The 15,610-nt window shown below is 39.3% G+C and overlaps 1 protein-coding gene across 8 annotated transcripts in view; it reads right to left on the bottom strand.

Moving 5' to 3' along the window:
• The window catches only part of Ptprt (protein tyrosine phosphatase receptor type T), an 810,280-nt gene that overhangs the window by 92,029 nt on the left and 702,641 nt on the right, over positions 1-15,610 (bottom strand). For 7 of the 8 annotated variants that reach the window (XM_033767165.1, XM_010631417.3, XM_033767166.1 and 4 more), the window contains one exon: positions 1,456-1,646. In XM_033767165.1, coding sequence (XP_033623056.1) covers positions 1,456-1,646 — 191 coding nt within the window. The remainder of the gene's footprint in view (positions 1-1,455; positions 1,647-15,610) is intronic. The other variant, XM_033767171.1, reaches the window with a different exon arrangement.

Raw genomic sequence — 15,610 nt, 5'->3', positions numbered from 1 at the left:
GGAGTCTGAGCCATTGTGCACATAGTGAAACTGAAGTGAACATATCTGGGTACACTCTGCAAGAGACAGGAAGGAAGGAAGAGAGAAGAAAGGAAGAAGGAAGAAAGGAAAGAAAGAAGGAAGGAATGCATATAACAGAGCATGGCACAGAGAAGATGCTCAAGACATATTTTTGAGAAAAAGGGAAGAAAGTGTGAGAGAGGGAAATAAAGTGAAGAGAGAAATGCTTGTTTCCAGAGCCAGCTACAGTTGGATTCCACTTGCACTACGAGAGTTGCAGAGCTCCTTTAGAGGAATGAGCTGCTCTTTGGTTCAAGAAAGCATCTTAATGAGTTTTTCCTTCTATTTTATTGTACTTTTTGTTTGTAAATAGTGAGGTCTAATGAGCAAGGTTTGAAACAAAGGCAGTGAGGCAAAGAAAGCTAAATAGTTCTGTACAATAAAGGGAAATGTGGGAGTCCTCTCCATGAATGCTGGGAGGATGGTGGCCTGAAGGGACTTAAAAGAACTTTCCACAGGAGAGTGGGTAAAGAACTGCCAGACCAGAAACTCCGAAGGACATACTAGTGATCTGGATGGCTAGGGAACTTAAGAATAATAGTGTTTTATTAAAGCACCTTTTTGCACTTTTCTGTGGTCCATCTCTGGTATTCCCCAAGTTGAAGTAACAACCACAACCTGCAAGCGATTCCTTTGTGTTACAGGGGATGCTTTGGGGAGGGAGGACAAGGACGTCCAATGTCAGCAGTAGGGAGGAAGTGCAGAGAGAGGGCACAGCAGTTTCCAGATATGAGGTATTGCCTTGGTGCCGAGCGGTGAAAGCAGCACAGAGGCATGAACATGGGGCAAGGAGCAAGGAGGCATGCCAGAAATCACTGCAATGGAGACCAGCTGGCTTATCTACAGCAGGTGAGAAGGAGGCTGGAGCCATCTTCACTTGAAAGAAAGTGTGACTAAACCATCAAAATGTTGGAGATAAGTAGGTCATGAAAAGAGGAGAGAGGAAAAAGAAGAGCAGTAGAGGTATGTGTAAAATCTTTTAGGCTGGGCATAACGGAGTATGCTCATAATCCCAGCATTCTGGGAGTCTGAGGCAGGAGGACCACAAGTATGAGCCCAGCCTGGGTGACTTAGTGAGACCCTGTGTTAAAATTTTTAAATTTTGAAAAAGGGCTTGGGATGTAGATCAGTGCAACAGTCCCTTGGGTTTAATCACCAGTATAAAAAAATTCTTTTTTAGTATAGTGCTCAAACTTAACATGTATACAACTCAACAAAATGTAAATTTTGCTTCAGTGGATCAGGTGGGGCCTGAGAGACTACACTTCTACCACACTCACAGGCAACAGTGATGCTGCTGCTTCTGCTCTGGGACCATACTTTGAGAAGCAAGGCTTTAGCACCCAAATGAGCCTGTGAGCTGCTGGGAAGGCTCCCCACAGGCTGGTACCTTACCTCATATTCCTCCTTGAACCCATAGCCCTGGCCTCTCTTCATCTGGGTGATGTGCTGCAGTAGGTCGGCCACGCGGATAGCAGGTTGGAACTGATCCCGGGAATAGCTCATCTCCACAGGGTCACAGGTCCGGTAGGGATGAGTCTGGATCGTGAGGGTGGGCTGGGATAGCTCCCCACGGCTGCCATCTGCTTCAAAGAGAAGGAGGTGGGGCAGAACATCATCTTGAGAGCTTTGTCCTTTGTCCTCTCTGCCTCCCCTAGTGTGGCCCGAGGAGGGCACAGGAAACTAATAACTGATCGAGAAATTGCAGAAAGTCTAGAGACACACTGCTTCTCTGGCATAGCTGTATGAGTCGATTTAAATATTCAAACAAACCAAAAGACTAATGAACACAACAATCCTTGGCTCATTTCCCTTTCAAATGTGTATATTGGTACCTACTGGTAGAGTAAAGGCATACTTCCTGGTTGGTTGTCATCCCTTGCCTGTCTTCAGTTCTTCTTCGAGGCTTTTGGGATTGCTGGCCAATTCTAGAGTGAGTTAGAAGCCAAACAGGCTAAAGATTGATGGCATCATCCTGTTTAGGAAGCAGGGTGCCAGAAATAGTCTCTGACGCCTCTCTGGAGGCCAGGAGGGCCTCAGATACTTGGAGATCAGAACCAAGCTTCTGGACCACTTGTTTGCATCCTGGAAATGTGATATCCTTAATACTTTGCTTTCTTTGGCTTATACAGTGGGAGGAACTGGGGCCAGCCTTGGACCCCCAGCAGCTGGCAGAGAACCTGACCTTTCAGGTATTCTCTCTAGCTCTGGGGTCCACAGCAGTGGCCCCCCTTCTTTTATCATCTAGTTTCCTTCTTCATACTTTTGACTCAGAAGTGTCTCAGAAACCACATTGCAGGTAAAGAAGTCTGAGTTTCCTCCAATCCTTGAGTGATTTCTCTGTGCTTGGGTCCTATGTCTCATCCTTTCATAAAATTGGTCCTTTATATAAGAACTACACTTTCCCCCCAAAGGATTTTTGTATCTAAATATCTGCTTGTACCTTCTGTTGGTTTGGTTTTTCTGGAAAATGATGCCTGCTCAGGTTGGGTTGAAACTCCTCTGTTCTTCCTTTGCTCCTGTAAGACTGTTTTCTTGCCCTACCACCTTGTTATGGTTGAGATCTAAAATTCCTCCCCAAGTCTCATGTGTTCAGAGGTAGAGCTGTCAGAAGGTGATGGAATCGTGGGCTCGAACACTAGCAATGAATCGATACATTAATGATTTCATAGCTGAATGGGCTATTAAGAGGTAGGATCCTGTCAGAGGAGGTGAGTAACTGGGGGTCATGCCTTTGGAAGGAATTTACCTCCTTCTCCTCTTATTCTCTCTTTCTGGCCACTCTGAAGAGAGTAGCTTTCCTTCATCATAGCTTCTGCCATGATGTTTCTGCCTTGGAGCCAGATGACTATGGAATGAAACTTTTGAAATTATGAACCAAAGTAAATCTGTCCTCCTTTAAGTTGAATATGTCAGATATTCTGTCTGAGTGATGTGAACCTGACTTATAAACACATCCTTGCCAGACTTCCACTGTCAGTCCTGCAGGACCGGTTTATCTTTTGCAGAACCATCTAGGTTTGTAGTCCTCTCCCACCTTCTCTCAGGGACATGGGCAATCTCTGCCCTGGGCCATCTCATCTATGGCATGCACAAGGTGAGAACTGTCAGATGTGGCTGTTGATATATCTCACCCAGATGCCTCAGACACCGTGAGGAACCAATACAGACATCCACAAGGCTGGTACCATACTCATTTCCTGGGAAGCTTAACATAGATTCCTGATTTTCTGCAGCTTGTCTTTTCAAAAGCCACATTTCCTTTGGTTTGTTTGCCCCTCATGTCAAAATAATCCATTAGACATAGACTCTGTATGTGAAAGCACATGATTCCTATGTGATAGCACTGGCCAGACAGTTATTGATAAGAAAAGGATAGTGAGAGGGAATGCTTGGCCTATGTGTTTTCCAGGCTGATCAACTTATCCCAGTTTTCCTGGCACTTTTCTGGTATTAGCACATTTAAAAGCCCTGACAGCTCAGAGTCCTGAGCAAATAAGAGTTGTTGGTTATCCTCCTGCTTTTGTTTATGTTTGTGTTTGGGGTGGGAGCTACATTTCTCATTTTTCCATTCTTCTGCCTGCCTCCTACTAGCTCCCCCAAGGGAGCAGGGGCTACTAATTTAATTGGTCTGAATTTAGGACATTAATTGGGTCATACCTAATTAATAGGTAGGGTCAGTGTGTATACAGTGTAGTCTCTAAAACTTCCTTACTTAATGTGATTAATAAATATAATCAAGGTAGATCTGGTCCTTTGGGATCAGACTAATCTCCCATGGATTGTCAAAAGAAAGATCTTGCAGATACAGATTTATACAAGGTGAGATGTTAGCAAAACCTTCCTAAATACACATAAAGAAATACTGCTTACGTTTTCTCCTGGGATTTTAGGTAAAATGTAGATACACCTTCACTGGTGCTATTTAAATGTAATACTTGGCAAACGCGGAGACTGCTTCCCTTCTCCCTCACACCCATGCGATCATCAGGTAGACTTATTGAGAAGCCACTCTATGCAAGGACTCTGGTAGGCAGAGGTGATGCAGAGAAAAATACAGATTCTGCCTTCAAGGCCTGATAGTCTGGTAGGAAAAAAAGACAGGAAGAACCATTGGAAGTAAAAACCAAGCAAATAAACAAACAAAGACAGAGCCTAAGAAGTGAAGGCACATTTAGGTAAGAGCAGACACTTTAACAGGGAGTAAAAGCCACTGGGCAATGCTTAAAAAAATACTGTGAGTCGGATCCAGAAAGGCTTTGAATATAAAGACTCTTGAAGTCAGTATAAAGCTGTTGAAGCATTTGAAGAAGAATCCTTTTCTTTAAAAACTCACACTCTGTCTTGTAGGTGTCTTGGCCATCACAGATCTGTGTCATCCTTCTAGTGAGTGTCACTCCTGTGATGGTGTGAGGGGGTTTGGGATGGAGATGAAACGAGCACTTGAGTTTGAGTATCTAGATGCCACACTTTCTGATCCCCACAATACCATGCACCAGAGTCAGCTCCTGGAGCTCTGTGTCTCTCACCCAAACCACTGTCTCACAGAGGATCAGGTGTCTTCAGACACACAGTCTCCCAAAGGACGTAAAGTGTGGGCTTCATGGGAGACTAGCTGTCTGGCAGAGGCAGGCTTCTTAGGAGTAGGCACCTGGCAAATTTTGTACGATATCAAATGTTTCCAAAATCACATAGCTATCAGTATGGATATTTTCCCTAAACACATTGCTAGACAGACTGTAAACTTGGTGTCAGCAAAACCAATACTGGAATCGAAAATAAATGCACTTGAGATTTAACAAGTTGTGTTGCTATAACATTTGTAATAATGTCAATGCCAGTGCTAATGATGCTATGAGGACTAGGAACCAAGGGATTTTCAAGGTTTATTAATTCAACTAGTTGGACTCCCTTTTCCTATGCATCTTACCTCACCTATTCCCTTATTAACCTCTGATAATGCAGAAGTGATGCCTTTTATCACACCCCATTTCACCAGACGCACTATACTTAATTTTCCATCATTAGGTTTAATGAAAACCCAATTTCACAACTCACTTCTCTCAGGAACCTACAAGTAATGTTACGTTTTTATCAGGCCCAATTAAAAAACGTTATGATGTTCCTATTCGAGAGGGAGCCTTAAAACTAATGTGCGATTCTGCTGCTAATTCAACAAGGGCGCTGGAATTCACATTCGGCTCATAAAATGTAACTCAAGCCAGCTGGCCCAGGGAGAGGACATTTTTCATTTTTTTCCCCTCTCCAGACCCTTAATTTTCATTTATGGGCCTTGCATGTTTATCACATAATACTATTTTGGATTTCTTTTGCACTTTTTATAACGATGGTTTAATTCCCATGTAGTGATTTCCATCACAGCCTGTGGGAAAGTTGTGGGAAGCCCAAGAGATTCTAGTGACATGCATGAGATTTTAGGTCACCACTGTCTCAGACTTCTCCTTTTCTGTCTCTCATAGCTCCTTTTCCTTCTTTTTTGAGATCCCCCCCCCCATGTTTCTCATCTCTCCTTGCTACCAGGCACAAAGATCTTTCTTTAGCGCCAGTCATATATTTCCATCAATCGCTAAGAATTGCCACTCTAGCTGGTTAACAAATGCTTACTGATACCTATATTGTACAACACACCATGTTAGATGCTGTGTACAAGCAGCGGTGGTGAGGGGGATGTGTTCTAGAGAGATAAGCGTGCTACAGGCCTTAAAAGAGGAGCAAAGAAAAGATAAGCGGTGCATAAACAAGTCTAACAAAGGAAGGGAGGGAAGGTACCTCGGCTAGGGGAGAATGATGTGGGCAGGGTTAGGCACCATGGAAGCCTTCCCCAGCCTTCAAGCTTTCCCAACCTACCTCTGCGGCTCTTGCCATAACTCTGGTGCATCTAGGTCAGTGCTGTCTGATAAAACTTTCTGCAGCAATGGAAATGTTCTGCCCTGCAACACGTTAGCCACTAACCATACCTGGCTACTGAGCACAGAAGAAGGGATGAGTTGTAACTTTTGTTTAATTTTAATTCATTTCCATTGAAACAGCCACATGTGGCTTATTCCATTGTACCTGGCAGAACATAGCTAGAGAAGGAGACAGAGGAAGGGATAGAGCTCTGAAACTCCATAGTGGGGTAAAAGCCGAAGCAGCACTGTCAAGTGGAAATATGATATCAGCCATGTATGTAATTAAAACGTTTTTGTAACAACGTGAACAGGGCATAAAAGAACATGCAAAATTAAATTCAAGAATACATTGTATTCAATCCAATATATCTAAAACAATATTTTAACATATCATCAATATAAAAATTACTAATGCTGTGCTTTAGATTCTTTATTTAAAGGCTCTGAAATCCAATGTTAATTTTATACTTATGGAATATTTTTATTCAGCCTACTCCCATTTCCAGAGCTCACCTGACACTGATGACGAATGACTACTATCTGGGACAACACAGGTACACACAGTCGTATCCAGAGCCAGACAAAGTTCTAAAGAGAGTTAATTTAGAGCTCAAGTGAATTCTAAATATAAGTCAGAGCAAGTCAGCTCTAGCCCAGAATTATCCAATAGAACTTCATACATGACAGAAGTGTTCTGTGTTTCACTGTTCAGCCTGGCAGCCACCTGAGGCTGCAAAACACTTGAAATGTGGTTGTGACAGAGGAAATACATTTTATTTCAATTTAATTTCAATATAACGTGTAGAGGCTATTGTACTAAACAGGGCAGACCTGCTCAATTATAACTTCAGACTTTTTTTTAGGTGAACATTCTATCATTTGTTTTAACTTGGCCTCATTATGAACAATAGTAAAACATAAAATTATGTGTATGATATAGTATTTTGGGGGGAGCTCACAAAAATGCTTCTATAGCTATTTAAGAATGGCCTATCCATGTCCACTGAAAAGAACATAATCCACCCTTTGAGAAATACTGAGAGTCTGGGATCCAGAGTGGAGTTTGGATCATTAGTCAGCCTGTTAAAGGCTCTGTGACTTTGGCTAAGTGGCAGGTTTTTCTGAGCCTCAGTTTCTTCATCTAAAATACAGGAAAAGCAAATGCTGAAAGGATTCAGAGAGAGAATGCCTTCTCAGTGCTCAGTATAATGTCTGTTATCTGGTAAGCAGTGACAAAATGATAAGTGTTCTCATGATAGGACATGTTGTCTTATTGGGCATACGAGAATTCACAAAAAGAAGAGGGCATCCAAGAAGTCTTTAAGGCCTTCTGCTATGATTTAGATATAGTTTGAGAGTACCCGTAAAGGTTTTTGTGTTGGAAGCTTGGTCTCCAAGGTGGCAATATTATGAGAAGGTGGATCTTTGGTGGGGAGGGCCCTGATGGAAGATGATTATGTTACTGGAGGAACTGGCCACAGAAAGGATTAATGTTCTTCTTATGGGAGGCTCATTAGTTCCCTGAGAGAAGCTTGTTCTTTTATTTTTTATTTTTCCCCCCTTTCCCTTTAATTTTTTGCTTTGCCTGATTGATTTCTCTTTTGGGCTTTATGGAGTTGTGACCTTCATTGTCTTTTTCTGGGATATTGTTTAGAACTGTTAGAAGTGCTAGTTTGGTATCCATGCGGTTTTTCAGGTGTTCTTTGTCATGGAAGTATCTAATTTCCCCATCAATTTTGAAAGATAATTTTGCAGGATAAAACAGTCTAGGTTAGAGGTTGTTTTCTTTTAGGGCTTGAACTACATCACTCCAGGCTTTTCTTGACTTGAAGGTTTGTGTTGAAGTCTGCTGTGATTTTGATGGGCTTTCCTTTGTATGCGATTTGTTTTTTTCTCCAACTACTTATAGGATTTTGCACTTCTGTTGGGTTTCTGGGATCATGACTATTATATGTTTAGGTGTAGTTTTGCTTTTTTTTTTTTTTTTTTTAAATCTTGGCTAGTTGGAGTACTATATGCCTTACTTAATTCATTTGCTCTGTTTGGGAAGTTTTCTGCCATTATGTCTATGAACAGTTTTTTAAAAAAGTCATTTGTACTTTCTCCTGCTTTTTCGTGGACTCCTATCAGTCTTCTGTTACTCTTCTTTGCAGCATCTCACAGCTGCTGGATCGATTTCTCATGGTCCCTTAGTATTTTTAACAAATCTCTCTTTTCATGGTCACTAACTGCAATTCTTCTGTATCTGATATTTTATCTTTACATTGGCTCAACCTGCTGTGAATACTTTCCATGGAGATTTTAACCTCCTGGATATCTGTTTGAAACTGTTTCATGGATTCCATTTCTTTTCTTTGTTGGGTGTTCATGGTTTCCATTTCTTTCCTATGCTGGGCATTCATGGCTTCCATCATGGTCCTGAGCTTATCTACCTTTTTAAAATTTGTTTTCTGTTCTAGAGTTTCTAATCATGTCTTTCATTCTGCTCACTGTCTCTGTAGTTATCTGGGAAATTATTTCTGTTTTGAATTTTTCTAGAGCCTTATTAATCTGTTCTGTTACTTCCTGTGCTAACAGTTCAGTGTCCAGGTGGTTGATTATCAGATCTTTCCACTTCGTTGGTGAGTTGGAAGTCTGGGATTCTGCCTGTTTAGGTGTCTTGTCATTTCTATTTTTGTTGTTGGTGCTGTTTTTTGGTCTAATTCCTGGGCCGATACTTCAATATTGCTTATTTTGATTATCTTTATTGCATGTATTTAGAACCCTTATGGAATGATTGCTTCTCAGAGGTATCTTTCAGGTATAGCTGGTCTTTAGGCTTTGAATGTTTAATGACTTTTAGAAAATCTAATTTTCAGTATACCAGGGAGGACAGTTGATTAGATCAACCATGACACTTTAGCCCAATTGATAAAATCAGCATCAATAATAGCATCAAACACAGCTTAGAAAATGACAATTTGTGGTAGCAGTTAATCTGTCACCTTTAACTGCATGAGCTAGATCAAAATTGAGGACTAGCCCAAAATATGTTTGTAGTAAATAAACCCTTCAATCTAGCCAATTTACCCTTTAGGATAAGGATTTAGAAGGAGTTGGGGAGGGAGGGATAGAGAGATAGGAGAGGGAGAGGTTAGAAGTGAGACTAGAGGACACAGGAAAATCACACAAATTTTGGGAAACTGTTGAGGACAAGATGAAAAGACAGAGCAAAGGAACAAAGATAAGAACAGAACAAACTAATAGCAATAGGGAAGCTAGAAACTGTATTCACCATCCTGTAAGAATAAGGACAGCTGAGAGAAGGAAAGGGGGAGAAAAACAATCCAAACTAGGACAGGAACAGGAAGAAAGTGGGGGAGAAATGCAGATCAAGAAGGGAGAGAGAAAAAGATAATATATAAAGGGCCTCCCTCAGGGTATGTCTCTGCTCTCCCAGTAGACAACATGGGCTGAATTGTGCAGATCCAAGTTGATTAGTCGCAGCACTGTAGTGCACTGAGATTCAGGCTGATTTCTGGCTGCATGGCCCAAGTTGAGGTCCTTGACCTCCTGCAGGATTGAACTCTGCAGGATTCTACTGCAGGTTCAAGCTTTCCTTCCCTTGAAACAAGTCCAGGTTTCTATGAGAGGTGCTGATCCCACCAACTTATCAACCATGGTGGTCCAGTGTGCCTTTATTGCAGGGAGTTTCTTTCTTTTCCCAGTGGGCTTTAATTTTCATCGAAGAGCCTCAGAGAGGCCCAAAAGAGGCTTGTTCTAAAAGAGCAAGACTGAACCCTCTCTCTGTCTCTCTGGCTTCTTGTCTCATCACATAATCTCTCCTTCTTTCAGATGTTTCAGCCATGATGCTGCCTTGCCATGCTATGGCACAGCCAAAGTGGCCCTCATTAGAGACTGAACAGATGGGGCCACCCAATTTGGACTTTCAGCCACCAAAACTGTGAACTAATAAACTTCTCTTGTTTATGAAGTGTTCAACCTCTGGTAATTTGCTGTAGCAGTGGAAAACAGACTAATTCAGCTTCTCTCTGCTTTCCTTGATTTCTCTCCACTTTCCTCCAAAGCCATCTGTTTCACTTCATTTCCCACTGTTATTGCCCTCACTCAGGTCATGACAGGACCACTCCATCAGTTTCCTAATGGCTCTTTCTGTTTTCACAACTCTATTTACACATCTATGATCAAGTCATTGTTCTTAGAAAACAAATCTTCATGGAATCCAGACAATATTTCTTAACTAGTCAATGAAATTCCTGTAGTTTCTGATACCAGTATTGATTTTTTATTTCTTCTCTCACAATTCTTCCCAAATTCATATGCCCTTTAGGGCAATAAAGACTGAAGAGTGTATTGCAACTGTCTAGCTACTTCCTTGGAGGAAAGTGTCTGAGAAGAGAAGAGCTTTGAAGTGGGGAGGGGCCTGGATCATCTGCTTAGGGAGGGATGGGGTTCGAATAAATAATGCAAGGGCTATTAGCAACAGTAGGTGTATTAGTTAGTTTTCCTGTTGCTAGGACCAAATTCTTAACAACCACAACTTAAAGGAGGAAATGGCTCATTTGGCTTGTAGTTTCACAGATTTCAGTCCACAGTCCTCTGGCTCTAAGACAGATCATCAGGTCAGAGACATGTGGCAGAGCAAAGCTACTTGGTTCTTGGCAGCTGGGAAAATGAGCAGGGAAACAATACTAAGCAGGAATGGACCAAGGACCGGAAAGAGAATCCAATGTCGTATGTTGCTGTCATCCAAGAGTTGCTATTTACTAATTCCCTAGGCAGCTCTCAAGCTAATCAGTTTGACAGTTAAGTTTAACACTCACAGCAGGTGTCATGGTCAAAGGACAAAAGCTTAAGACAAAACTTGGATTCAAATGGAAATTTCACAGCTTCCTAGCTATGGGACTAAGTTAATCTCAGCTTAAGATTTTTTAAAATTGGTGATGATGATGATGGCTGCCATCTTCCTCTCCTCCTCATTTTCATCATCATCTGAGAAAGTTGTTGTGTAGGTTCAAGAAGAACCTCTCTCCAGGAGGTACTCAGCTAGCAGTCGATGCCACATCTCCCTTCTTCAACCCAATACCAACACAACCTCAATATAATAAATTCAGAATGAAGTCTAAGTCTGTCAAGCAACCTACTGCCAGAATTTGGGAGGAATATCCGTTAATTATAGCAGTATCACACTTAACATGTGAATGAAGTTAAAGACTTAATTTTGTCAAAATTTCTTAAAAAATCTCTGAAATTGCACAAAATAATCTTTCAACTGATTTGACAAGGCATTTCCCCTCCAAGGTTGGAAGTGACTACAATTTCTTTGGTGAAGCATAAGATAAAGCAGCTGGATTCTACTTAGGAGTCATGTTGTAAGAAAAATACATTCTATATTTCTGAATTTTAGAGTTACGCTACGATAGCTCTATGAAATTTGTGGCTTCACATCCTCTGGAGGAACAGTGGATTCACCTCCTCCATCTCATATCCAGTCAGGAATATGTTCTTGATCAATGTAAAGGCACATTGAACTACCTTATCTTTCCTATGTCTGAACAAATGCACAGGGTTTGACTTGTAAAATTAATAGTAAGTAGAGCATCACCCACCTATGCATGTTTTTGGAGTTAAATGGACATTATACAACTGGTAATCAATACTAATAGACTTTGCTTGTTGAAGTAAAGCAAACACACTACCCTGAAGGACAGAGAAAAAAAAGGCTTCACCCATTCCCCACTTTCTTGGGCACTAAGAGTCAAAGACTTTATCAACCAAATTAGCAGGGTTAGGGCATTTCTCAGTTCTTCCTCTGCCTTAGTCTCCTCGACTAGGGTCTTTGACATGGCAAAGACAAAACAAGTACTTCTGTCTCCCAGCTGCAGATTCAATGTTAGGGAAGTATTATGATGGACATAGAAGAAAAGGTGTCTGGATCCTAACTTTTTTGGTAAAGAAACTGGTCCTCCTGTTTGTGTGGAGAAGGCATTGTTTCTCCCACAACATTCAAAATAGATGTAAGGATAGTGTTAAAACCTCTACCAAGGGACTGAGGCTATAAATAATAATTTCTCCTCACATTTAAGCCATGGGAAAGAGATTCCAATGGGAACCGATTGAACAGTGAGAGCAAGAGTGAGAATCTATCTTCTTCATGTATTAGCAAATACCAAGCCTGGACATGCTACTTTTTCTCTAGAGTTAAATAAACAGAAACAAAATGGGATCTTAGAAAAAAAATCTGCCATGTTAACACTAAGGAAAACGACACTAAATACTGACAAACATCATTATATTCAAAAGAAAAATAACAGTGAGTGCTAACTGTTTACTTAACAGCCCTTTTCCTTGTTGGCAGGGATCCCAAATAGTTTATGTGCCAATACTTTCCTAATGTGGCTTGGAGAGGATGACCCTATTTCTAGATCCACTGGCAAATATGGATTTTGTTATGCCAATAAAGGCATTCTGAACCCCCTCTGCCAGTTTTTGTTTTTTAAAACAATCTCAATGAAATGAAAGGGAAATTTTATTAGTCTGCTACTTAACTCTAAAAAGGAGAGTCCAGCGATCCCTTGCTGCCACTGGACATTACTATGTCTGGGTGTGATTCCTGGAATTGCTAAAATGATCTTTCATCCATAAGGGGAGTCAGGTTGGGGAAAACTCTACATGAGGTGGAAAAGTGGTGGCCATGAAAGCGCTTGGTCCTTAAAAACTTTCTGTAAACTGTTCTAAAACTTGATTTATTATTCTGTGAAATAATACATCAACTTACACTGTTTAAGCCAATTTGACTTGGTTTTTTCTGTTAGCAGTATATTCACCTACTTGCTGGAAAGTAGAAGTTCATTTTAGAAAACAAAATTCAAGAAAACATGGAGGAATAGAGGAGGTGAAAGATTAAATAAGACAATAGATTTTTTCAAAAAACCTTTTCTGAATCAAATTCAGAAGCAGCTAGTATTATATGGCTATAAAGAAGAATTAAACCCTGTCATCTGCAGCAAAGCAGATGGAAACAGAAGACATTATGCTATGTGAAATAAGCTAGACACGGAAAACACTAGTACTGCACATTCTCTTTCATATGTAGAAGCTGAAAAAAAATCTATTGGCTGTAGACTAGTGATAAGTAGAGGTTGAGAAGTGTGTGAAGGTAGGGAGGGTGGATAAAGGAAGGTTGGAATTGATCCATGCATTCTGTATCCAGGTGTTGAAATATCACACTAAGCCCCATTAATATGCACAATTTATTCATGTTACTGAAAAATAAAATAATTTTTAAATTTACCAGGGAAAGCGAGGAAAGATTATAGGGAAACCAAAGTACAATAGCAGAATTAAAATGAACATTGGAATCTATAATAATAATGAGCAAGAAGCAGAAACTTGTGGAAAATTAATTTGAGGAACTGCTGGATGAAAGGCAAGGAAATAAGAACAATAAGATGTATATTTTCACTGTATTTCTCATCTGCTCATGTGTGTTCATGTGTGAAGGAAACAAAAAGACATTTTCAGGGAAAGGCAAACAGACATATAATTGACAGATAATTAGTGTTGCTAAAGAAGAGAATAGAATAAATGAACAGGAGCAATAATAAAGGATACAACATAAAACATCTCCTTGGCAGAATAAAAACTTCAATTCTCAATGTAGAGTTCTCCCCATAAAATTTAAAAATAGATCCAGTATCCTGATCCAATCATTTAGCTATTATTGATGTTGAAATACTCAGATAAACATCTAGGCTGAGAAAATGGCTATCTCTAAAATGAAAGAAACAATGGTAACCATATTTTATCTTGCCCAATTTTAAATGCCAGAAAGCAAAGGAACAAAATTTTTGAAGGGGAAAAATTGCTTTTCATTTGTGAAGCTACGGAAAGACATTTTTGATAAAGAGAGATTCTGAAGTTATGCTGGCTTTGATTCTTTTCCAGAAAGTTGAGTCAATGAGGAAACCAGTCAAAATTGAAACTTTATAAAAAAATAAAATCTACAAGAGTGAAAGAAGCTATATATGAAAGAACTGACTAAGTAAACAGCAAAAATCAAGGATATATATATATATATATATATATATATAGAGAGAGAGAGAGAGAGAGAGAGGATATATATATATATATGTAAAAATCACAATAAATATGAATCACAACACAATGAACTATAAGACAAATTTTAAAGATAAATTCTGCTTAAATATTACTGGCTAAAGTTTCAAATTTTGTCAATAAAAATTCAAAAGTGAGTGGACCAATGAATCATTAGAAATAAATGGTTATCAACCTCTTCACTTTCATACTAGATAGTCAACATATACTATTTTAATTTTGACACAATTAAAAGATCATATTTTGGGATTGTACCAAATTAAAAAGCTTCTGTACAGCAAAGGAAACAACCAATAGGGTGAAGAGACAACCCAACCTAGAAAATGGTAAAAAGATTTTGCCAGTTATTCCTCAGAGGACTAACATTTAGAATACATAAAGAACTAAAAAAAACTGAGGTTCTCCAAATAAAGGGCCCAATCAAAAAAATGGGCAACTGAGGGTCAGGGATTTAGTTCAGTGGTTCTCCTAACTGCTCCACCAGCACAATGACCTGAGTTCGATCCCTAGTACAGAAAAAATAAATAAATAAATAAAATTAAAAATGGGCAACTGAAATGAATAGATAGTTCTCAGAAGTACAAATGGCCAATAAATACATGAAAAACTGTTCAATATTGCTGGCCATAAGAGAAATACACATTAAAATTACATTGAGATAGCATCTTACCCCAGAAATAATTGCTATCATCAAAAAAACAAACCAAAACAAAAAGAAACAAATTCTAATAATAACAAATGCTGACAATGATACAGGGGAAAAAGGAATCCTTGTAGATTGTCATTGGGAATGTAAACTGGGACAACAACTATGGAAATCAGTATGGAGAGTCTTGCAAAAACTAAAAGTAGAAATTCCATTTGACACAGCTATGCTCCTTCTAGGTATCTTTCCAAGAGAGTTAAAATTATCAGATTATAGGAATACCTATAAACCTGTGTTTGTAGCAGTGTAATTTATAATAACTAGATCTTAGAAACAGGATATATATATCTATAGATACTTCCAGCAACAGATGAATGGATAATGAAAATGTGGTAGTTATACACATTGGAGAACTACTCTGTCATAAATAAATGTGAACTTGGAGAATTTGTAGGCAAATGGATACAATTTGAGAATATAATGTTAAGTGAAATAAGTCAGACATTCAAGTTTGAATATCACACGGTTTCTAATACATATATATGTATGTGTATATATATATATATATATATATTTAGAGAGAGAGAGAGAGTGTAGAAGATAGAGAAATAGGAAGTAGGGAGAAGTTCAAATACTTCTCTGAATTCTGTTGTTTAAAAATATTTCAAAGTCTATGCTAATTTGTTTCATTTATACTAGTTTCTCTTAGTTCATTGAAAAGAATGTTTTTTGCTATTAACTGTTTATTTTTTTTTGAAAGAGAGTCTCTTTTTTGTTTATAACTTGGAACCCGAGTAGCATTTTGGCCATTCTTTTAAGATTATAGTATGCAGTGTAGTAATCATTGTTATTCTATAATTATTTTGTTGTGAAA

The sequence above is a fragment of the Fukomys damarensis genome, unplaced genomic scaffold (genome assembly GCF_012274545.1).
Source record: "Fukomys damarensis isolate Sample0158 unplaced genomic scaffold, DMR_v1.0_HiC HiC_scaffold_22, whole genome shotgun sequence".
Classification (NCBI taxonomy): domain Eukaryota; kingdom Metazoa; phylum Chordata; class Mammalia; order Rodentia; family Bathyergidae; genus Fukomys; species Fukomys damarensis.
The sequence above is the reverse complement of the archived record's forward strand: the minus strand, read 5'-3'. Positions and strand labels throughout refer to the sequence as shown.